General features: G+C 39.8%; 2 protein-coding genes across 2 annotated transcripts; one reads left to right on the forward strand and one right to left on the reverse strand.

Moving 5' to 3' along the window:
• The first annotated feature begins 900 nt into the window (after positions 1-900).
• On the forward strand, positions 901-14,029 carry pelo (pelota mRNA surveillance and ribosome rescue factor). The gene is made up of 13 exons (XM_088323755.1): positions 901-1,144; positions 2,630-2,722; positions 4,604-4,754; positions 5,934-6,024; positions 6,090-6,253; positions 7,771-7,831; positions 7,907-8,068; positions 9,620-9,666; positions 9,730-9,803; positions 10,140-10,211; positions 11,722-11,796; positions 11,879-11,910; positions 13,830-14,029. Exons 1-13 carry the CDS (start codon positions 1,104-1,106, stop codon positions 13,916-13,918), a joined length of 1,152 nt encoding a protein of 383 aa, XP_088179881.1. The 5' UTR covers positions 901-1,103; the 3' UTR covers positions 13,919-14,029.
• Positions 14,030-15,848: 1,819 nt separating this feature from the next.
• On the reverse strand, positions 15,849-24,894 carry LOC148347757 (progestin and adipoQ receptor family member 4-like). The gene is made up of 3 exons (XM_088323581.1): positions 24,626-24,894; positions 17,457-17,675; positions 15,849-16,326 (listed from the first exon to the last, which is right to left on the reverse strand). Exons 1-3 carry the CDS (start codon positions 24,786-24,788, stop codon positions 15,893-15,895), a joined length of 816 nt encoding a protein of 271 aa, XP_088179707.1. The 5' UTR covers positions 24,789-24,894; the 3' UTR covers positions 15,849-15,892.
• Between the last annotated feature and the right edge of the window lie 418 nt (positions 24,895-25,312).

The following is a 25,312-nucleotide window of genomic DNA, read 5'->3' on the forward strand; positions in this document are numbered from 1 at the left end:
GACACTGCTGCAGTAATATTATAATACTGTACAAAAAATGCTAGAAATATATTACATATATATTACAACATCCTGCAATAGAAACACTACAAAAATATTTTTACAGAAATGCTACAGTAATACTAAAAAACCACTACAGAAATACTTCAAAATTACTACCATGGTAATACTACAAAAATCGGAAGAAATACTACATAAAGACTACAAAATACCACTGCAGAAATACTGAAAAACACCACTGCAGTAATACCATACCATTAAACAAAATACTACAAAGATACTATAGATATACTTGAAAGTTCTACGATGGAAACGCTACAAAAATATTTCTACATAAATACAAAAAAATCTACTACGTCAATACTACAGTAATACTACAAAAATACAACAGAAATACAATAAAAAATAATACGAAAATACAACTACAGTACCACTACAAAACTAAATATCAAATCAGGCGCTTGAATCAGGGACTTTATATATGAGTTTGTTTTAATTGAGTGTATTGAAATTAACTTATTTGTGTAATATTAATTACAAAGAAATAGAATAGAATTGAATATACCTTTATTGTCATTGTTACAAAATGGGTTAACATATTGTGACAACGAAATTAGGCATGACACTCCAGTTTCACACATTCACAGTGAGGTAAAGAAACCAAGAAGATAAGGAACCGAGAAGATAAGGTTATAAAACAAGGAAGAAATATACCATATCGATGTCTGAATAGGTCTCCAGTCCCTTGGCCAAATTTTTAAACTCAATGCGGCCTGTGGCTCCAAATAGTTTATTTTACTTTATTATTATTATTACATTTTATTTATTATGTTTATATTTTTATTAAATCCAAATTACAAACGAATGGAATGACGTCAAGGCTAAAGTACCCGGATGTCACCGCCCATTCGAACGAGTTTTTGTCGTGACGTCACGCACGGACATGGCCACTATTCATGTTGTGCTTTTTTTTCCCCTCTGTCCGAATTTAATTAATTTCCTGACTGTTATCCACTTACGATAATGTGGTTACATGCTAATAAACCTTCGCGTATCTGTGTTCTTTCTCTTTGAAAAAACAAAAAATTACAGCAACAGTAACCATGAAGCTGCTTCATCGGGACATTGAAAAAGATAACGCCGGGTGAGTGAGCTAGCTAACTTTGCTAGCATCTGCTAGCTTGCTAGCGAACTTTACAGCTGTTTACCCACGTGCTGCAAATCAGCACGTTTGTTGCTATTTTTCGACCAATTTTTTTCGCCATGTATCATTTCTTGGTGTTATTGTGATCATTATCGTTATCCAACTAATGTTAGTGAGCAGAAGCCTTATACAGTCAATAGATGTAATAACAAGCTTATTAGCGTGACCCAACTATTATCATGACTCAACTATTATCATTATTTTTATTGTTGTTTGTGTTATTGTTATTATCATTAAGACTATTTTCATGTTATTGTCGAAAGATGTAATTGTCATTATAGTGCTGTCACCATTATAACATGCAAATAAATAAACTGGGGTACAATCACATAGAAATAACTTGATAAGAACACAAATATTCATGTACTGGACAACTCATAGTTAGGGGAGACAACTGGGAAGGTTGATGTTGGAGGTATCTGGCTAAAGGTCCAATGTCTTGTCTTCGTAATGCACGGATCATCATTAGAGAAGACAAGAGGGAACTATGATGCTGGAGGTGACTGGTTCAAAGTCCCATATCTTGTCTTTTTATTACACGGATCAGGACACTTGGCAGTGGGTGATCCTGCTGCCTGGGGCAGCCTTCCTCCACCAGCAGGTTCAAAGTTGCTTTGTGTGATAGAAAATACACAACATAAAACTCATTGAATTATTATCTAGTTTTCTGAAAATGTATGGCAACAGCAATGATGATGGTGAAAATAGTGATGGTGAGGATCATGATGAAGATGGTGAAATCCACAGAAGATAAAAGACTGAATAGAGGGTGGGACAAAATAAGCATGTCTTCTACCCACGTCCCTTTCGTGCTATCTTTTGTCTCCTTCCTTTATGTGATTTTTTTTTTTTTTTGCATAAAGCGCAATTTAAAGGAAAAATAAATATGGTTTATTTATTTTTTAAAAGCTTTAAATTCCCTAGTGTCTGGTAAAATGCACCTATGTAAATATGTGTATTGGTGAGGTGTTTGTTATATGTAAATACACAGAAAAGCTACCTGTAACAAACAATTATTAAGGGAGTCGAAGGGATGGGATGAAATAAGCAGATGCTTCTTGTTATGTTAACATGTTTTTTTTTTTTACTTGTTTTGTTTTTTGTTTTTCTCATGTTTGAAATACATTCAAGAATAAAATTATGTTTACATGTAGGAAATCAGTATAGAAATGTGCTTGAATAGAGTTTTGGAAGTCTTTGCTTTCTCGCATCGTGGCTGAAATGTAAACAAACAAACAAAAATCAATAGTTATGTGATGTAAAAATGCCGTTTTTATTTTCTTTATGAAAAAAACTTTAACTTCAGAGAAAAGCATGACAAAGTAACTTAATTTAAATCACGAAGGTGTCACGCTACATGACTGAATTAGATGTTGTGCCCAGTTGTAATATTGATTACAACTCACCTGCTGTGCACTTTTGCAGCCAGGTGACTCTGATGCCGGAGGAAGCAGAAGACATGTGGCACACCTATAACTTGTTGCAACAGGGGGACAGTTTGAGAGCATCTACTATCAGGTAAGGCTTCAGTTTTTTGCTTTGTGTCTAACTCTTTCTGATTTCTTTTGTGCATTGATCACTCAAAAAATGTCAAAATCAGTTCACGAAAAGTCGTGTTTATTTGCATAACCCCTTAATCACAAGACGTCTCAAAGGGCTCTACAGACTAACCATTACACCATTCCCTTATCTGAAACCTACATGAGGGTAAGGACAAACTTGGTATGAGGAAAATGAAGAAACCTTGAGAAAAGGGCTGCACATGAGATAATCCCCCATCCAGCATGACCAAGCTGCAATAGATGTTGCAGGGGAATCAACAAACAATACACAGACATCATCAACATCAAATGTCCAGTTGATGGCTTCCTGTTCTGAAATCTTGACTGATGCAGCAGGCTCTAGGTGATGGCGTACAAAATGTCAAAGTGCCAGTAAGATGGCTTGGAATGCATGCACCGCACAACAATCAAGCTCATCCTTCTCCCACAAGGACAAGAAGACAAGATTATTAGGCCAACATCACTCGTAAGCCATTGAAAATAAGTGTGTTTTAAGCCTAGACTTAAACAGTTCCACTGAGGTTGCAGATGTAATCTCAGAAGGCAAAGCATTCCACAGCACCGGGGCCCAATTGGAGAACACTCTTGAACCTGCAGATTTCTTCTTGGATCTTGGAATCACTCGTAGATCAGCGTTTTCTGAGCAAAGTCTCGAAGCAGGAACTTTGGGGGAAATTAAATCAGAATGCCTAGCACATTACAGTAATCGAGACTTGTGGTAACAAAATGCATGAATTGTAATCTCTGCATCAGACTGGGATAGCATAAGGCCAAAACACAGAATCTTGTACATCATTGAAGGGTCACCAACCTTTTTTGAAGAAGAAAGCTAGTCTTTTGGTACTGATTTGGTACTAAGATATTTTGATTAACGCGAAAAGAAACAAAAAATATTTGTTAAAAATTCGGACACAACTTTTAACAGTTCTCTGAAACCATTTTAAAGTAAAATGAATTTCAACACATCTAACTTGACTAATCTTTCACTTAAACGAAAAACTAACAGTGCAGGATATAAAATTAGGCTTAGCAGAAAGTAGTATAAAGGTCCATACAAACTTAAATAGCTCCCTGATTGTTTTACAATGTATAAATAAAAATGTCAATACAACCAACATGACTTAAATTAACTTAAAACAAAAAGTGCATCAATATTTCAACAGAGCTCGTGAATTGTGGGCACTCCTGTTTTGGAGCTAGCTTGACAAATTAATGTTATGGTAACATCTAATCACTCAGCCTTTCTCTTTAGAGTGCTTTTTAAGCTCTCAATCACAAACACACACGCTTTGACGAAGTAATGTTATGATAAGAGCCAATATATCAGTCTCCATCTAAACAGGGTTCCCTAATACAAGTTAACTACACTTTTTACGCTATCTCTATATCACACACACACACACGCTTTTCTACCACTGATGTTTTTAAATCTCAATACTATCATCAGTCTTGACTCAAAGCAGGCATTTCGGGACTCAGGAGTTGTTGTTTACTTCTGTATTCTTCCTGCTTTAGTGGCCCGTCAGAAGGCGTGGGTTGGTTAGCGTCAGAGATGGGAGAGAGGGAGAGAAAGGCTCGGCTGTATCTGAGCCTTGAAAAAATGCTGATAGGGATGTCCGTGAATTCCTAAATATAGGTGCCGATAATCGTCCCGCCTGGTGATAGGTCGACCTCTATTCTCAAGGTTTTTATTTTTTCCTCATGCTAATATTGGTGTTATTCCTTGCCCTCATGTTGGTTTTATATCAGGGGATGTTGTAACTACCATAATGCTGAGCCTATGCAGCCTTTTAAGAGTCTCTGTGACCAACAAACGTGACTTGACTTCCCCCTGCAGAAAAGTACAGACCGAATCCACTACGGGAAGCGTGGGCAGCTCCAGAGTTCGTACGACTTTGACATTATGCGTGGAGACCATCGACTTTGACACGCAGGCCTGCCAGCTGAGAGTCAAGGGCACCAACATCGAAGAGAACCAATATGTCAAGGTCTTGTTCAAAAGAAAACACAAACTCAAGTACTCGCGGATCGATTATGGGTAAACTTATCGTCTGTTGCGGGGGGTGGGCATCGAATTGGCGTCGCCAGGGCTTGCATTGCCTTCAGAAATCTGGCTATGGGGCTGATCCCGGAGACCTGTCCATTTTTTTTCATTTATGAATTAATGTACATGTTACATTCCTTGTTTTTAACAAGATTGGTCTCATCAAATTGGTTTTAAAGCGCTCGCAATTAATCCCAAAAATATATTACGTCCCTGTTTTAAGTGCTTAATTTATTTTGTTTTGTAGTATTCGGTTCCACCTAGGTCGTAGGGGCACCATTTTCTGTGGTGTGTTTTGGGCTAGTAGAGCCTGGCGACGCCCATCCCTCTCCGATATTTTGTGTAGGGGTTTGCTCCCCCACATGAAATGATAGTACTGGTTTCCAGTGATACCAGTAGCAGAAGAAGGTTCCTGATCATCATTCGATTGCCGTCTATTTTTGGTGCAAAGCTGTAGTATTACTGTAGTTGTATTTTTGTATTGTTGTAGTATTCCTGTATTAGAATATTTATAATAATTCCATAATAGGATTATTGCAATATTACTGTAAATGTATTTTTGTAGTGATATTGATGTATTAGATTATATTTGTAGTAGTATTTTTGTTATTAGTTTTTTCCTTTCAGAATGAAATCAAAATAATACATTCAGGTTTCTGTTTTCAAGCACTGAATTTGATATTTAGTTTTTGTAGTATTACTGTGTTTTTTTTTTTGTTGTTGTTGCATTTCTGTAGTATTTTTGTCGTATTTCTTGGGTACTTTTTGTAATATTACTACAGTTGTATTTTTGTATTTCTGTTGTAATATTTTTGTTTAATAGTACTACTGGGGTAGTAATTTGTAGCACTTTTGTAGTATTTTTTTTTCTTTTCAGAATGAAAGCAAAATAATCTATTATGTCCCAGGTTTTTAGGAAGTTTTGTAGTAATTTTGTAGTATTTCTGTAGTAGTTTTGTTGTAGCTGACACAAAGGGACACTGGGGACAAAGTTGGCAAAAAAAAATTCTCATTTCTAATACTTTATCATTATATATATTGTCATTACATTTTGACCATTTTTTCCTTCCCAAAGTTTGCCCCCCCCCCCTTGTCTAACGAGACTGTGGTCTCCTCCCACCAGATGGGGGCGTACCACACAATTGAGCTGGAGCTCAACAGGAAGTTCACCCTCGCCAAAAAGAACTGGGACAGTGTGGTATTGGCCAGAATCGGTAAGTGCGCCGACCTCGTGAAGTCTTCCTGCTTTTTGTCCCGTTGACGGCTCGATGCGGCGTAGACGAGGCCTGTGATGCCTCGCAGAAGGCGGACGTGGCGGCAGTGGTGATGCAGGAGGGCCTGGCAAACCTGGTGCTGGTAACCCCTGCCATGACACTTCTGCGGGCCAAAGTGGAGCTCACTATTCCTCGCAAACGCAGGGGAAGCTGCACTCAGCATGAAAAGGTGCACCATAGCATGGTATTTTACAGTGCCTGGCAAATTATTGTCCCTCCAAGAACTTATCTATATATTGGCATAAATCAGGCTTTAAACTTATTGGTAAAAAACTGAAAATATATTCTAAGAATCAACAACATGTGAGACACGATCGTGAGAGAAAAATTTCCACATTTCATTATTGCGCTAAAAAAATGAAAAGTAGACGTTGTACAAATAATGGCCCCCTTTGAGTTAATGCTTTGTAGACCCTCCTTTGTGATCACAGCCACAAGTCTTTCTGTATCTCTCTAGAAGTTTTTCACATCTTGAAACAGAAATATTTGCCCGTTCTTCCTTAGGAAACAGCTCAAGTTTCTTAATGTTTGATGGTAATCATTTGCGCACAGCAGTTTTCTGATATCTCCATAAAACGCTCTCTAGGATTGAGGTCTGGACTTTGGCTCGGCAATTCTGTTAGTTGTAAACCATTCTATTGTATATTTTGCTTTATTTATGGGGTCCTTGTCCTGTTGGAAAGTGATCTGCACCCCATTCTCAGGTCTGTTACAGACTCCATCAGATTTTCTGCCAGAATCACCCTGTGTTTGGCTCCAATCATCTTCTTATCATGTCTAACAGCAGTCTCTGCTGAAGAAATGCAATTCCAGAGCATGATGCTGCCACTACCATGCTTGACAGTGGGGATAGTGTTTTCAGGTTGATGTGCAGTGTTACTTTGACGCCAAACCATCACTTTGCATTCGACCCAAAAGGTTTTGGTCTCATCTGACCAGAGCTCCTTGTTCCACATGTTATTTGTGTGTCCCATGTGGCTTCTTGAAAACACTAAACTGGCTGGATTCTTTTAGAAAGGGCTTTCTTCTTACCACTCTCCCATGAAGTGCAAATTTATGCAGGGTATGACTAATAGTTGTCTTATGCACAGATTGTCCCACCTCAGCTGTGCATGCCTGCAGGTGATCATGGGCCTCTTGGTTTCCTTGTTGGGCCCAACGTTTAGTAGAGTGATGGTAAGGTTTTGGCAGGTATGCAGTGGTTTTATGCTCTCTCCATTTTGATACTTGCACAGGGAGACGTGATAATCTTGCGAAATCTTGTATCCCATTCTCGGCTTACAACTTTTTCATAACCGTATCCCAGACCTGCCTGCTGTGTTCTTTGGTCTTTAATTCTGTCTGTTTTTCAGTGTCTGCTTTCTGCACCAATCACATAGCAGGCATTTTAAATTGAGACTTAATGACTCACAGGTGCACTTTTTAACATTGTTAGTCATTTAGGTTGACATGGGATCATTCAGAAGTCTAAAGGAACAGGGGGCCAACATTTTACACCTACTATTATGTTTTTTTACCCATTTCAAATATGTTGAAATTATTTGGTTCTACTTCATGATTCTGTCTTACATGTTGTTGATTCATAAAAAAAATATTTTCTTTGGCTTTAAGGTTGAAGTCTGTTCTGGGGGGTCAATATTCTCGCTAGGCATTGTATTTTTCCTGAACTCATTTGGCTTCTTGCAGGCTCTGGAGAGGTTTTATGAAGCCGTTATGCAAGCCATACTTCGCCACGTTAATTTCGACGGTAAGATTTTCCTGCTGTGTTTTTATAGCAGCCTAAAAATTGTGAACCGCGATAACCCGGTCACGCGTTCCTCAGTGGTGAAATGCATCTTGGTGGCCAGTCCGGGTTTCGTGAAGGACCAGTTCATGACGTATTTGTTTAAAGAGGCCGTGCGACAGGACAACAAGATACTGCTGGAGAACCGACCTAAGTTCGTGATGGTCCACTCGTCGTCCGGTCACAAGTATTCGCTTAAAGGTGAGAAACAGAAAATTTGGTGTACAATATCTTCAGTTCTATATTCTTTATCCTCTCTAAAGAATAGCGAATATTAATGTAGTTTGCACAAAGCCTTGGGATACAACAACAATCTGTTTCTGAGGTAGGGATCGTAAGAGGAAATCACCCTATAGTGGGGGATAGGACCTTATGGTAATCAGCTAATGCATTCTGAACCCTCAGATAAAATTGTTTTTAGTAAGTTCTACTTGTATGTAGCATGTGTGCTTATTAAATAACATTAATATGTATAGGAAAAATGAAATTGTATTCCTTTGGTGTGACATGGCTTGAACTGGTCAAGTGGTGTTGCGGGTAGATGCAAAGAAGAAGAGTTGACAAATAAAAAATGAATGATGGTAATGCACTGAAAAGATTCCCATGCTTTATTCTCCTCGTTCCTAAATATAGTCCTGTACGTAAATTGATTACGGCCAAGCAATATAGCAAAGGTTGCTATATTTTGTGTGCCTCTTTCCTTTTTTTAATGACGGCAAGTTTTGTTTCCATGGTTATCATGTTTTTGATTCACCCTTTAGCTTCTGCAAGCCTTCGAACTCATAGCAAATAAATACTGTATTTTATTGCTGACTTGCAAAGTCCAAACAAAGCACCCAAGCCTTTAAACTGGAAAAACGAGACATTGAGCATTGTGGGAAGTATTTCAGCCAAAAGCATGTCTGCCTTTTCATGATGCCGCGACATAAAGCAATAGCAGACAGGCATCTAAAAAACGTCATCATTAACACAAACCCACAAAGTTTTTGTTTTATAAAATTATAAGAACATTTTCAGCTTCATAGAACGAAAACATTGTAAGTCAGGGAACTGTATCCCGGGGGTGTACTGTTTTATGCAACCCCCTGTGTGGCCAAGGTGTGCATTAAAGGGACAGTGTGTATTATGTGGCGCTTCCTGGTGGTAAAAATAACTATGTGAAAATTACTATTTAAATGATAAGAAAAACTGTATGAACTCTTATGTAAACATGCAGTTTTAAAACAGCTGTCTGTCGAGAAATTAGCCTTTATTTGACATATGATGATCCTCACCTGTTTTTGTTATTCTTTGTTTTCTTTTCCATTTTTCCCCCTTTCTGGATTTTCTAACCTTTCTTTTTATATCTTCATAGTTTGCTTTTTCCCCCTTTTTTTCTGTTAGTTTTTTTTTTCAAAATATTTTGATCCTTTCCTCTTTTCCCTCGTCACAAAAAAGCTTGGCAAATAGTGAGGGAAAATGATGTTGTGTTTTGGTCAGTGTTCTTCCTTTTTCTTTTTGGCACTCGTTTTCCATTGCACAACACCATACACATTACCTAACAGTCAAATCTTACTCACTGTACCTTTAAAGAAAAGACTACCAATTTCAATATTCCATTATACGAATGCCTTGATAAATGAAAAACTTATCGTAATGTCATAGGGTTTTAAATTATTGTCAATCACGCTTTTAATAATAACAAATGTCATAATAATTTCATGATTACGAATGAAATTGAGTTAGATAAAACATCGATTGGTTATTTTGCAGAAATCCTCTCGGACCCTACAGTGACAAACAGGCTATCCGATACCAAGGTGAGCATGGTATGATCAGAGTGTAGATGTATTATTTTCTGAATACGATTTTGTAAATTGCAGGCAGCAGGAGAGGTGAAAGCCCTGGAAGACTTCTACAAGATGCTCCAACATGAGCCCGACAGAGCTTTTTACGGGTGAGCGTTGTCAAAGGTGTTCACGGTGGTCTTTCGGGATTAAATCTTCCTCATGCCATGAGGCTCTTTAACTCCACCCGGGGGAGTAAAAGCCCACATTAAACCCCACCCTCACATTTGCATATTACCCAATATTTATTACAGTGTGTATTTTTCGTAGCACTATTTAAATACTCTATATCAAAACGTTACATTGGGTATTCATGTATTATATTCCTTTTACTTATTATTGTTTTATTTTCAACACAAGGATACTGCTGGAAGAGTGAATTTCCCTACGGGGATGAATTAAGTATCCGTCTATCTATCTAAATCAGAGCTCCTTTTTTATCCCAGGCTCGCTCATGTGGAAAGGGCCGCCGATGCTCTCGCCGTTGATACTTTATTGGTCAGCGATAAACTTTTTAGGTGAGTAATATACAGTGCCAAGGGAAAGTATTTGCCCCCTTCCTGATTTCGCTGTTTTTTGCATATTTATCAGTCATAAAGGATTTGGATCATCAAACCGATTTAAATAAAACACAGAGACGACCGAAGGGCATACAAAATGTTGATTCCACCTATTAAGGTACAAAAACCCAAAAATCTTGCCCTATGTAAAAAAAGGCATTGCCCTCTGGACCTAATAGTGAGTTTTGCAGCGATAATAGTCATCAAACATTGACGATAAACAGTAGCCTTTCACAACGTTGTGGGGGATTTTGGCCCACTCTTCTTTGCAAAGTTGTTTCTAGGCATTTTTTTGCATGAACTGCCTGTTTAGGCTTACACTGCAGCATCTCAATTAGATATAAATCCAGAACCTTCATTTGTTTAGTTTTTGAGCCATTAAGAGGTGGACTTGCTGGTGTGTTTCGGATGTTTGTTTTCCTTCAGGATCTTCTGGTAAACACCAGAATTCAGGATTCCATCAACCAAAGCATTTTGTTTTAGTCCTGAGGCGGCATGGGCAGCCCCAGACCATCACACTGCCACCACCATCCTTTACTCTTGGCATCATGTCCTTTGTCAAATGCTGTGTCATTTTTACGCCAGATGTAATGAGCTTCACATTTTCCAAAAAGTTCAATTTTTGACTCATCACTACACAGAATGTTTCTCCAAAAGGTTTGAGGATAATCAAGATGCTTTTTGGCTAATGTGAAACGACTCTTTGTGTTCTTGTGTGACAGCAGTGGTTTTTGTCTAGGAACTTTCCCATGGATACCCTCTATGGCCAGTGTCTTATAGTAGAGGTATGAACACTGACCCTAAATGAAACCATCAAAGCCTACCGTTTCGTGGATGTTATGGAGGTTCTTCGCAACTTCCTGGTTGAGCTGTTGTTGCACTCTTGAAGTAATCTTAGTTGTTCGACCACTTTCTAGGGAGGTTTGGATCATGCTGCAGGACAATGATCCGAAACACACCAGTAAGTCCACCTCTGAATGGCTAAACAAGGTGGTTAAGTCAAAGTCTGGATTTAAATCCAATTGAGATGCATTAGTGTGACTATTGAACAGGCAGTTCATGCTAGAAAACCTTCCATTATGCAGATTTAATTCAGTTTTGCAAAGAAGAGTGGGCCAAAATTCGACCAGTGTCATGACTCATTACCAATTATAGCAAACGTTAGATTCCTGTGATTGCTGCCAAAGGGGGCCTAAAAGGGGCAATTCCATTTACACATAGGGCCAGGTAGGCGTAGAATTTTTATAAATGGAATCAACATATTAAAACTGCCTTGTGTATTCCCTTGGTTTGATGATCTGAAAACTTACTTTTATTTTAATCAGTGATAAATATGCAAAAAACACAGAAATAAGGAAGAGAACAAATCATTTTTCACGCCACTGTACATTTCCAATGCTATTTTGTGAAAGAAGCGAATTAAAACCTGATGTGTGTTGACTCACTGCTTACCGTCCCGTCCGTGCAGGCACCAAGACGTGCCCACTAGGGCGCGCTATGTTCGCCTGGTGGACAAAGTGAAAGACAGCGGTGGCAATGTCAGGTAAGAGCAGACCAAAAAAAATAAATAAAAGTTTATCTTGGCCGTGTTATCATGTGCTGACACGCACGTCTTCTTCAAACAGAATATTCTCAAGTCTTCACGTCTCTGGAGAACGTAAGTTCAAGGCCTTTCGAATAATAAGTGTAAATGAATACAAGGGTGGGCCAAATGTTGCTCGCAGGTCACATGCTAGGTTTTTGAATCCGGCCTACCGAACAAAAAATGCTTAAAATATATAAAATGTATACAACTGCAAATAAAGTACTACTCATAAAGAATGTTTTCTCTAAGCTTTCACAAAAAGTCAGAGTGTTGCCTGGAATAACCCTGAGCAACATCAATTCCAAGTGTTGCAAGCAAATCATTATCCAACATAATTTGTGATCAAATCAAGTTATGTTCTGCTAACTTTTTTCAATTTTTAATGAATTTGCTAATGTACTATTGGAAATGTTGCACGGCTCACACACATATTTGTTTTTACAGACTAACATTTTACGGATTTATTTAGTTCCTTGCATTATACAGACCTGGATTTAATCACACTTTTTAGTTTATGTTCATCCATCCATCCATTATCTGTACCGCTTATCCTCAGTAGGGTCGCGGGGGTGCTGGAGCCCATCTTCGGGTAGTGGGCAGGGGACACCCTGAACTGGTTGCCAGCCAATCGCAGGGCACACGGAGACAGACAACTCACTCGCCTATTCACACCTAGGGATAATTTGGACCAGCCAATTAACCTGACATGCATGTTTTTGGAATATGGGAGGAAACCCACGCAAGCACTGTGAAAACATGCAAACTCCACACAGGAGGTTTGATCTCATGACCTCAGAACTGCGCCGCCATCCTGCCCTAGTTTACGTTCAGTGTAGGCAAAAAGATTGTTCCATTCAAATAATTTGCTAATTTTTGGAATGTAACCCAAGACCTCTTTTTCTTCATTTTCTTTCCTAGCATTTTACTTTTCCTGTTTTGTTCCCACCCCTTTTAATACATTTTGTGCATATTATAATATGGATGAGCTTTTTAGTGAGCGGAGTGGCTTTTCTTTTAAAAAAAAAAAAGACGAATATTTGCACAGCAACATTTACAGAGCTATGTTTTCTAATTGTTAAGGCAATAAATAAAACTGTACTTGATATTTTAATGTCCTATTGATGAAAAAATACAAACTCTTACACACTGCTCCTCCCTGCCTTACCTCTATCTTTCTCAATCTCGCGCTGACATTGTCTTCAAAAGACCACACCTAAAACAGCAGAGGGAATATGCATTGTTTTTGCCTGCATGCAATGGAATTCTGGCCGAATTTGTCTGCAAATTTCAAAATTTAGAGCTGGGGTGTCAACCTTATTTTAACTCGAAGGTCCACACAATAGAACAAACATTCTCTTGGGGGCCGGACCAATAGATTAGAGAGAAAGAAAAAGAATAAGAGAAGGGACGGAGAGATAAAGAGAGAGGGTGGTACGAAGATAGAAAGGGAGAAAGAGAGATAAAGTGAGTGGGTGGTAAAAAGAAGAGAGAAAGGGAGAAAGAGAGAGATAAGAGAAAGGGATAGAATGTGAGAAACAAGAGATAAAAAGTAATAGTGTGAGAGGGGGAAAGAAAGAAAGTCAAAGAGAAATAGAAAGGGAGAAGGGGAGAAAGAAAGAAGGGAATAGCAAGAGAAAAGGAAAAGAAGGGAGAGATCAAAAGAAGGTAAAAAGACAAAGCGATGAGGAAAAAGAGTGTAAGGGAGGAAGGTAAAGATATCCAAGTACAGCATTTGTGAGAGGCACCTGGCTTTGGCGACATCAAGTGGGCATATTTCAACCCACAGCTCGATTTTCTCTTGCGCTTCTCTGAACGTTGTCTTGCCAGCCACCTGTTTGACATCCCTGGTTTGGAGTCTTGATTTTTATGCACAGGATGGCTTTTGTGCTCCGAGACAGTCAGGGTAGTGCATAGCTGAGAGGGAACAATACTTATTCATCTTCTTTGGGCGTTTTCCAGTACAACCCATTCCATTTCTTCTCCTGTTATAGAACTGACTCAACTGAGCGGTGTGGCGGCCATCTTGCGCTTTCCCATCGCCGACCTTTCCGAAGACGACAGCAGCTCAGAGGAAGACTGAGTATAAAAACATGCTTTATTAAAAAAAAAAAAAAATCATCTCCAAGTGTTGTAAATATCTTTTCATTAAAATCGGGGAAAAAAGGACACAGGAATAAAATGCAAAAATATACTTTATTGTGCCTTTTTTAAAAATAACCATCTGCATTTCAGCTAGCTACTGTACAGGTCAAGTAAGCAGGATTTTTATTTGCATGTGAATTCCACTGTTCATTTAAACCGCCTAAGTACTGACTGAGCTAACGCGCATTTTAAATAGATTTTCCTTTCAAAATAGGTGAAAATTTTGTGTACTTAAAACATTTGGGATTACTGTATACATCTCCCTTCCAATAGCACCATCTACTATAGTGTACATGAGTTGTATTAGGGTTGAGGAAGCTAAAGATCAAAAGGACCTGCTCATTTTTCTCCCCTAATTAAAAATAAGCCATCCATCCATCATCTGCACCGCTTATCCTCAGTAGGGTCTCGGGGGTGCTGGAGCCCATCCCGGCTATCTTCGGGCAGTGGGCAGGGGACACCCTCAACTGGTTGCCAGCCAATCGCAGGGCACACAGACAACTCACTCGCTCATTCACACCGAGGGACAATTTGGACCGGCCAATTCACCTGACATGCATGTTTTTGGAAAGTGGGAGGAAACCAGAGTGCCCGGAGGAAACCTACGCAAGCATGGGGAGAACATGCAAACTCCACACAGGAAGGTTTGATCTCATGACCTTAGAACTGTGCCGCACACGCGCTAACCACTGCGCCGACGTGCCATTAAAGATAAGCAATCAAGTAAAAGAAGAAAATAAAATGGAAAATAAATTATACTTTTTCAGTGTCTCACGCCCCAATGTTTGGATTTTGTTTTTTAAAATTGCTACATGATACATTATACTATTAACAGCATGAGCTTCTGCAGAGTAACACCTGAGGGCGATCATGAGCTGGTCATTAGAATAGATCCCACTGCACCATTTCCTGCCAATCAGAACGTGAGACAGACAGCCCGGCCTGGTCCGGCATGCTGGCGGCTGCACAAACTCAAGGTGCATAGGATTGATGGATACCAAAACTTAAGTTTTTTTTTCTTTAGAATTATTTCTCTGGCCCTACTGTCGGGTCTGTTAGTCATCAGCAATGTTCCCTCTAATATTACACGGGTCTGAGCGTTCACACGGTGAGCAACGCTTAAAACAACAGTGAGCAACGGCAACCCCAAGTGTGGTAACTAAATCATGATCAAACATGTCCAAAACTTGACATCAAGTGACATTTTGCTGAGTTTCCGGCAATGCAAAATTATTTTTCTCTTTTGAATGAATTGACTCATGTACTATTGCAAAGGTTGTACGGCCTACAAACTTCTTTCATAAGATATCAATTTTTTATTTCCTGATATATTTTGTCGCATAATATTAACATTTTTAAGGGCTTATTTAGTTGGTTGCAAGATACAGAACTGTACTTCACATTTTTTAGTGGAAGTACAATGTTGGCAACAAGATTCACTTGATATCATTGGAAATTATTTGAATGCAACACAAATGTTTTCTTCTTTTTCCCCACTTTTTCATTTTGGTATGTTTTTCTTTTTTGTTCTGATCCCCCTTCTTTTAAGTCATTTTGTGCATCATTTTACATAATATTTGGTCATTTTGGGATGAAAGAAGCAAAAACAACCCGAAAGAGCCGGTTCCTTTTAGTGTGCCGAGCCGAAGAAGCCAGTTCCCCGGCAATCTCTACTAACTTTACGCAACTTCGTTCTCCTTCGACTCGACTTCAAAATACCGCATTTAGGACACAACGTCAGGGGAACCCGTGTATTTTTACCTTCATGCACTGTAACTTTGACTTGAGTCACTTCTTAATTAGTAATTTTGAGCCCTCATTTTTGTGCGTCGGCTAGATTTTCTTGTGCGCTGAGAATGTGTGCGATTGCGCACGCGCGCAGTTCAGAGGGAACACTGGTCATCAGTGAGACTCACTCCGCAGGACACTTGTAGTTCTTAACCCAGGTCAGGTCCTCTAACGTCCCCCAGTGGAGGTAAACGATGGAGCAGATAACCATAACGTGCATGATCTGGTGACTGTTACCCCAGTTGTCGAAGAAGCCCGGCACGAAGCGCTCGGGGATCTGGACCACGTTGACCAGCCCCCCCAGGACGGCCAAGGCGTCCATGATGACAAAGAGGCGCAGCGAGTCGGGGCTACCCGCCCCGCTGCCGTAGACCCGGTAGAGGAAGAGGCCGAAGCGGAAGACGGCTTGCCAGGCGAAAGCCCTCAGGCGCAGGACGTTGGTGCGCGCCGTGGTGGCGCAGTAGATGCCGTAGGCTGACAGGAAGACGTAAGCCAGCATGGCCGCCCGCCGCACCGTCGGGAAGCAGAGGAGGGTGATGTGGATGATGGGGAGGGCACCTGGTGAAAAGGAGCCGGGTCACTCGTAATCAGGGTTGGGTAGGGTTACCTTAACTTGATTACTTTCAATTAATTTGGATTACTCCAATACCAAATATGCTAATAAAAGACAAAAGAAACTAAATATGAATAAAATGACTCAATTTTGTGCAGGCTTGGGGAGTAACGGAATACATGGAACGGCAAAAATGATGTTGGCAAGCTGTTTGGATTTATTTTCCATTTTGTTTCTGTCGCATTTTATGTTCGTTTTGCCGGAGATCAAAGCCAGGAGAGAAAGCTTACCATGTGTTGTGAGTCATCATTTTATTCATATTTAGTTTCTTTTGTCTTTTATTAGTATATTTGGTATTGGAGTCATCCAAAAGTCATTGAAAGTAATCCAGTTCAAGTAACCCTACCCAACCCTGAAAATAATAACTGCTAAGAGTTCATTTTGCATTGATTCTAATCAGGGTTCGTATGGGTACTTGAAATCCTGGAAAAAAACGGTCGTTTAATGTGTTTTCACGGATTGAAAATGGCTTGAATTTGGGACAAAGTGCTTGTAAACGCTTGAAATTGTTGCCATGTTTCCCGGTAGTCTGACTTAATAGACCACGCATTGAATAAATATGTGTATTTGTTGCTGTATTATGCATCATGTATGGACATTTATTTTGGGTTATGCAAAAACGAAGGTAGCGTTTTTTTTCCAAGTGGTATATTGTAATAGAAGAACTTCCTTCCATTTTCATTTTGTTTCTGTGGGATTTAATGTTTATTTTGCTGGAGATCAGAGATCAAAGCCAGGAGAGAAAGCTTACCACGTGTTGTGAGTCATCATTTTGTTCATATTTAGTTTCTTTTGTCTTTTATTAGCATATTTGGTATTGGAGTCATCCAAAAGTAACCCTACCCAACCCTGCATACAATGATGTATTTTTGTTTAATGTCAAATTAATTGACAAACTTTTTTATTGTTTTGTATTACAGAATATTCTGGTCTGTGCACTATTTTTCGATCCAAAACTTCAATACTGTAATAAAGAGGAGGAATAAAAATCGGATTCATCGATCAATCAAAAAAATAATCGATCGATTAGACATTAGTTTATCGACATGTATTTCCGGTTTTGACGGAAACCCACCTAAAGTGTTAACCAAGCAGACGCCGAACATGTCGAGCGAGAGCAGGGTGTCGTACACGTGCTCGCCGCCCACGTGGTTCATGAACACGTGATAGAGCACCGAGCCCACCGTCGGGCTTAAGCAGGCCAGGTAGTGGACCACGCAGATCCAAACGCTGTCCACCTCTTGCCAGGGGATGCTGAAGGGAAGCAGGACCAGAAACATGAAGAAGGGGATGCCTGGGAAAGACAGGAAAATCAGTGTTCTCGTTCCTCTGGGAAAATCCTGATCCCCTCTGCCTTCTCAACAGCCCACCTCATCTCATCAGTCTGCCCTCATTGGCATTCTGCTGTTTTTGTAATATGCCTTTTTGCCATCCCAGTTCAGACGTCGGAGGTTCATTTTCCTCGTTTTAATCTAATCTACAAATGCACAGAGAAACCCTTTGCTCTTCATAGGGTGGTCAGCTCCAGTCTGAATTAGTGATGTGTAATTATGCAAGCAAACCGACTCTTTGAAGTGAAATTTCTCGTTTTTATTTGTGAGAACTCATTTGGAAAACCAGATTAGGATTAAACGAGTACCGTATTTTCCGCACTATAAGGCGCACCTAAAAGCCTTTATTTTTTTCAAAAGCTGACCATGCGCCTTATAATACAGTGCGCCTTATATATGGATCAATATTAAGTGGCAAAGTCTTGCAACTAAGGCAAGCAGCCGCCGACTAGATTTTCCCCCGAAGGCGAAGTCGTCCATGGTGTATGCCGGGATTTATATACCGGCGTTTCATTTCCTAACCAATGTGTCAATCATCATTTGAATCAGTCACTATTGGCTAAAGTTATTCGGAGGCAAAGGGGGCGGATCCTTTTTATCATTTAGAGGCTCGCATAGGCTAAAGGGGCGAAACAAAGCCCGCAATTGGCCGAAAAAGATGAATGTAAATCACACGTTGGGTTGCACTATGGCATAGAGAAAACATTTTTTACTATTCTGTATTTGTAAATATTTGACTCTCCTGGATTTACTACACTCACGGTTGTAAGAAGACCATGGTTACATATCATTATTGAACGTGATGGCTGCAAGAGAACTTAGGTGAGCTATACGGCTTTATATTTTCCCGGTATCTTGTTTTAGAACGATCTTACTCAGCTTACTCGAACTGATGTTTTGGGACAGGGCCTTCAGGATTTTTTTGTGAAGGCCTCCGGCAGGGTTGGGTAGGGTTACTTTAACATGATTACTTTCAATGACTTTTGGATTACTCAAATACCAAATATGCAAATAAAAGACAAAAGTAACGAAATATAAATCAAATGATGACTCACAACACGTGGTAAGCTTTCTCTCCCGGTTTTGATCTCCGGCAAAACTAACATAAAATGCGACAGAAACAAAATGAAAATATATCCAACATCATTTTTGCCATTCCATGTATTCCGTTACTCCCCAAGCCTGCACAAAATGTAGTCATTTTATTCATATTTCGTTTCTTTTGTCTTTTATTAGCATAATAGGTATTGGAGTAATCCAAAAGTAATTGAAAGTAATCCAGTTAAAGTAATCCTACCCAACCCTGGCTTCTGGGTAGATTTCTGAGCTTAGCAACAACGAATGATGTGATTGGGTGAGTACTTTTCCCTGGTTGTGCTGTTTTCAGATGGGTGCTTTCATATTCAAGCAATGAATGAAAGCTGACAGTTTGGTATTATTTAACAAGTATTGATGGACAAAATATAGTTCAGGTATATTTTAGGCCAGCAGAGAAGGCCTTGCAGGCCCTGATATCCCACCGCTGGAATAACCTCACTTAGCTCCATTGCCTTTACTTCTTCCTCTTCTAAGCGTGTTACATATAATTAACTAAGGGAATTATCTGAGAAAATGGAGCATGGATTCAACACTTCAAGGAGGTTAAGCTCACACAATTAAGATTTTTAGGCCAGGATTTATTTTCTTAGGAAGAAAGTCACTGATATGCTGGAAGGCAACACAGCCCAGACGGTAATTGGCTACTCTCTGCCCAGTCTGGAGGACATTTCCACCTAGCAATACCGTAGCAAAGCCATCAACATTGTAAAGGACTCTTCTCACCCTGGCCACCACCTCAATGACCTGTTGCTCTCGAGTAGTTGCCGCTGGTCTCTTAACTCTGAGGAACCCACGGGTCAGAAATTTCCAAAGTAAACGGGTATCTTGGGTTCTCCAGGGTTAAAAGAAGGACAAACATGCAGTTATTTTCCCTAGAGCCATCACCACCCTAAACAGGCACGCAAAACTGGAATATACATCTTGCCTTTGTATAGAAAAATGGGTATTCATGTTTTCTAACTTTGAAATATTTTGTCTGCTAAATTTCAATGCACTATTTCTTAATTGCACTATTATAACTCATTTCTATGCAGGCCATCCTAAAAATGTTTGCCTCCTTCTTTATTCCGAGTTTACCCAAGGAAAATCCGGAAAATTGAATACCGGTAAATTTTTCTCAAAAAAGAAATCCAATCATAGTACAGACCACAGATGTCAAACAGGCGGCCTGCGGGCCAGATCAGGCCCGCTAAGGGATTGAAACTGGCCCGCGAGACAACACTCAGAGAAGCGCAAGAGAAAAACGAGCTGCAGGTTGAAATATGTCATCTTGATGTTGCCAAAGCCAGGTGCCTCGAACAAAGACACTTTACTTGTATTTCTTTCTCTCTCTCTCTCTTCCACCCTTTTTCTCCCACTCTCTGTCTCTGTTTCTTTCACTCTCTGTGTCTCTTTTTCTCTTCCTTTGTTGTTCTTTGTCTCTTTCTCTCTATGTGTCTTTTTAACTTCTTTTGCTCTAACTTCCTTTTTTCTCTTTTCTCTTTCTCTCTTCCTACCCTTGGCTCTTTTTCTCTCCTGTCTTACTATTTCTCTTTGGATTTCTTCCCCCCCTCTCTCACGACTTTTTATCTTTTGTTTCTCACACTCTCTCCCTCTCTTTCTTTTTCTTTCTTTGTCCCTCCCTCTCTCCTTTTCCCTCCCTTTTCTCTTATTTATCTCTCTTTTTCTTTCTCTTTAATCTACGAGTCCGGCCCCCGACAAAATGTTCTATCGTGTGGCCCCAGAGTTTGACACCCCTGGTACAGACTCAAACCAAATGTTTCTATAAAAAGAAAAAAAAAAAAAGTATGAATGTATTATTTTGAGGAAAATCATGATGTGTAATGACCTCAGACGTTTTTCAGTTCAGGGTCTCGTATGGAAAATCTAAATTGCATGGATGGTTTGAAAATCAGGGGTCTCAAACTCATGGCCCGGAAGACAATTGCAGCCCCTACGATGATAGTTTGAGGCCTTCGCCTTAATGCGAAAGTGACAGCGTGTATTATTTTACCACTAGAAGTCGCTGTATTCTGTCATTCCTCTGAAAACGAGTGCCAAAAGCACAACGGTAGAAAACAAAATGACGAAAACGCACCTTATTACTTTGGTAAGAAATCAATATAAATTTATCAGGAAAAGAAAAAAAAAAAGGGGGGGGGGATGAGAATAAAAAGTAAAACAAGGCAATGGAAAATAAATTTAAAAAAAAGAAATTATTTTGTTTTCTCGGTTTTTTTTGCTTTAGTTTCCCTTCTTGCCCGTTCTGATTTTTTTTCTCTATTTTTTTAATTTAAAAGAAAAAAATCTTGTCTTTCATTGAGAAAGCCTGGGTAAAAATTGGAAGGGCTGCATTTTGCTCACTGTTCTTCCTCGGACTCATTTTTGTTTGCCCTACACATGTCAGCGACATCTTGTGGACAAGTAGAAAACACTGTCCCTTTAAGAACAGCAGAAGTTTTTGTGAAAAAACAATTTGGCTTAACAACACCCGGATCCTTGCTTCAGAGGCCCCAGACTCAACTAAGTTTAAGAGCTGGGTTTTAAATGTTCCAATGTTCATGTTTGTGGAATGAATTTGGTCACAGAACAAAAAATGAATCAACAAATAATTACCAAAAAGCCAAATATTTACACACAACCATATAGCCTACGATAATTTATTGCATAATTATGTGCCCAAAGAGAATCAACTTGAAGCATAAGCTTTTAAGTGTTTGTATTGATTTCTTTCTTTCTTGCAGGATATTTTCAAAATATAAAGTCAACAAAACGCTACGCACAAAAATAAAAATGGTTTCAGGCCTGCAAGTTTTCTGCTAGTGCCTCTTGTAACATTTCATACCCAAGAAGCTCAATTCGTGCTAAACAAAAAAAAAAAAAGATATCTTTTTAGAATAGCAGTGACAATTTGCATTTTCACATACTTTTGCAGAACAAAAATCAGAAAAATACATTTCTACACTAATTCAACCTGGCATGCAGACCATGTCAATTTTTTTTTCTCCATCTTCTGAAAAAACACTTGTTTGGGAACCCAGTCTAAAAATGACTCCTACAAAGAAAAGATTAATATTAAACTGTCAAAAGGAAAAATTGATTAAGAGGATGAAAAAAAAAAAATCACATTTTAAGTGTTCTCTATAGTTATATTAGCTACATTAACATGTGCTTTTTACCAGGAAGGCAACAAAACTCCATCCTTTTGTTTAAATATCTATCGTACCTTGTAAAAGTATTGATATTATTCGCACAGTTCTCCAGGATATGTTGCCAAATCTTCTCGCATCTCATTCCTGTTTTGAACTTTTCCACAACTTTATTCCGGACTTGCCTGTCGTATTCATCCGTCTTCATTATGCTGTGTGTTATCCAGTGTCTCCTTTCACAGCCCTCTGAGCCCAGCCCAGAGCAGGTGCATTTAAACTGAGACTTAAAGCACTTTGCTTTGTTAGTCATTTAGGTCGACATTGGATCATTCATAAATCATCAGGGAACATCCGGAATCTGCTGAGCTGAGAGAACACGGGGCAATATGTTCGCGACACTGGTTTTTGTGCGTTGTCGATAGAATACAAAATAAGGTTCCGTAGTGTAGTGGTTAGCATATTCGCCTCTCACACAAAAGGTCCCCGATTCAAGACCGGGTGGAAACGTGTTGGCCTGAAGAGGGATGGGTGTCACCAGGCTGTACTTGCCCAAGACACACCACTGGAAGTGGTGTCCCTACCATCCTAGTGGTTCAGGGATCCAACCCATTTAACCAGAATACAAAATGTTGGAATAATTTGGTTCTACTTCACAATCCTACCTTCATACCTGTCAACCTGTACGTCTTTGCCGTACAAAGTACGTTTATTATGCATTTTAAGACGTGTACAACGTATAAGAAAATCTGTACGGAAAAACGCAAATTTGTCAATGATGGGTACCATCCGGTATACACCGACTATCATGAAACGGCAAATCAATCAAGTCAAACAAGTTTGCCGCGGTAGCCTCTATCTCGGTATCGTTTTTTTTTGTTGCAAACGAAGCGAGCAGTTTGATGCTACTGTGCGCATGCGTCTGCCGCCTGGGGATTTCCCATCATGCATCATTCTGAAAAAAAATATTTAGTGCAAGATTATTTTGTAAGGAAAAATACAACAGTTGGGACGGGCATGGAGCCCTGGAGCTTGACAGGTATGTACCTTTCATGTTGTTGATTATTGGTCAATAGTTTGTTTTGTAACTTGGAAGCCTGAAATATTCTTCAGGGCAGTGTTCCCTCTAAGCTGCGCGCGTGCGCAATTGCGCACTGCTCGCACATTCTCAGCGCACAAGAAAATCTAGCCAGCGTACAAAAATGAGGGCTCAAAATTACTAATTAAGAAGCGACTTAAGTCAAAGTTACAGTGCATGAAGGTAAAAATACACGGGTTCCCCTGACGTTGTGTCCTAAATGCGGTATTTCGAAGTCGAGTCGAAGGAGAACGAAGTTGAGTAAAGTCAGTAGAGTTTGTCGGGGAACCGGCTTCTTCGGCTCGGCACACTAAAAGGAATTGGCTCTTTCGGGTCCTAAACGGCTCTTTCGGGTTGTTTTTGCTTCTTTAATCCCAACATAACCAAATATGATGTAAAATTATGTACAAAATGACTTAAAGGAAGGGTGAATAGAACAAAAAAAGAAAAAAATACCAAGATGAAAAAGAAGTGAAAATCTGAGAAAAAAAAGAAACAAAAGGAAGAGAAAAAAGAAGGAAAAATTTAGAGAAAAGCCAGAAAAAAAAGAAAGAAATGTAGGAAAAAAGTAAATAGAGAACAAAAAGAAAAAAGTAACAGCTCGGAAAAAATAAACACAATGAGATTTTTTTTTAAAAGAAATTTAAAAACACGGAAAAAAGAAGAAAGTTATGTGTTGCATTCAAATAATTTCCAATTATATCAAGTGAATTTTGTTGCCAACATTGTACTTCCATTAAAATATGTGATTTAGTGCAGTTCTGTATCTTACAACCGACTCAATAAGCCCCCAAAACCAGTTCAGTAGCCTAGATGGTAGGGCGCCCGCTTTGAGACTGGGAGGTCGCTGGTTCGCGCCTCGGCCGAGTCATACCTAAGACTTATAACATTGGTAAAATGGCGGCGCCCTCTGTTGGCTGCGGCTGCATCGGCTCGCTACAACGGGTCAGGTGTATCGACATTTCGTTCTGTGTACATTGTTACAAAGAATGACAATACAAAGGAAATTATTATTATTATTAAAAATGTTAGAATTATGCAACAAAAGATACCAGGAAAAAAAAGAAATGGAAATCTTGTGAAAGAATTGTTGTAAGAACAAACGACGTTTGTAGGCCGTTACAACCTTTGCAATCGTACATGAGTCAATTCATTCAAAAGAGAAAAATAATTTCGCATTGACGGAAACTCAGCAAAATGTAACTTGATGTCAAGTTTTGGACATGTTTGATAATTATCTTGCCACACTTGGGATTATGGTTGCTCACTGTTGTTTCAAGCGCTGCTCACCGACTTTGTGTGAACGCTCAGACTCGTAAGGAAAATGACAGGGAACATTGCTTCAGGGGGGCAATACTTTTGCAAGGCACCGTATACTTCAACTTGACCACGTACTTCAGCTATCTTTGCTCAAGTCCCAGCTCGCGAGGGGATATTTCCAGGCACGGGATTCACAGGGCAGATTACGACTAATCCCATCTTCTCATTACACCCTCCTGCAGTCGGCTTTCGAAAACTAGCCGCGAGTGAGAGTAGACGGACGCGAAATGTGGCCCCCACCCGCCCCCAAAAAAGATAAAAAGCACGATTTTTAACAGAAAAAGTGGCTTACCGTGACTGTAGATATTGCCCAGCTCATTGTGCATGTAAAAGAGACTCCGCACACACTCGTGAGCGCTGGAAACGGGCCGGTAACCGGTCAAGACGTACTTGTTGAACTGAAGATGCGAGGGGGTTTTGGCAAAGTCCACCAGCCGCGGCCCCCGGCCCACCATCCCGACGCTTTACCCGGGGGCGCGCTCGGCATCCTCCCGCCGCCTCCCGCCAGCCATCGCCAGAGGAAGCCGCCGCCGCCGGTCCGAATGGCCAGCTCTCCAAGGTCCAATCGCCGCACGCTTCTGATTCTTAAGGATTAAAGGTGCGCTAATCCCCGCCACAAAAAGGGCCCGCGCTCGCCTCGTTTGGCAATTTAGGTCCATCGCACCTTAACCTCATTGGAAACTGCAGGAAGCTGGAATGTGTTCTTGGCTTTTAATCACTCAAAAAAACTGTACAGGAAATTAGAAAAAGACAATTTCTCCACCCAAAAAAAGCAATACTCGATTTGCCATTGAAAATAAATTAAAAAGCATTTTATATAGGAAGGCAAAGAAAAATCCCATTGGTCACATTCAGGCATGAAAACCGGTAGGGGCTTGAAAAGGTGAGAAGGGGGTGGAGGAAGTACTGTATTGGTGTATAACCAGGGTTGGGTAGAGTTACTTTAACTTGATTACTTTCAATGACTTTTGGATGACTC

Source organism: Urocampus carinirostris, chromosome 19 (genome assembly GCF_059441175.1).
Source record: "Urocampus carinirostris isolate Australia breed hairy pipefish chromosome 19, RoL_Ucar_1.0, whole genome shotgun sequence".
NCBI lineage: Eukaryota > Metazoa > Chordata > Actinopteri > Syngnathiformes > Syngnathidae > Urocampus > Urocampus carinirostris.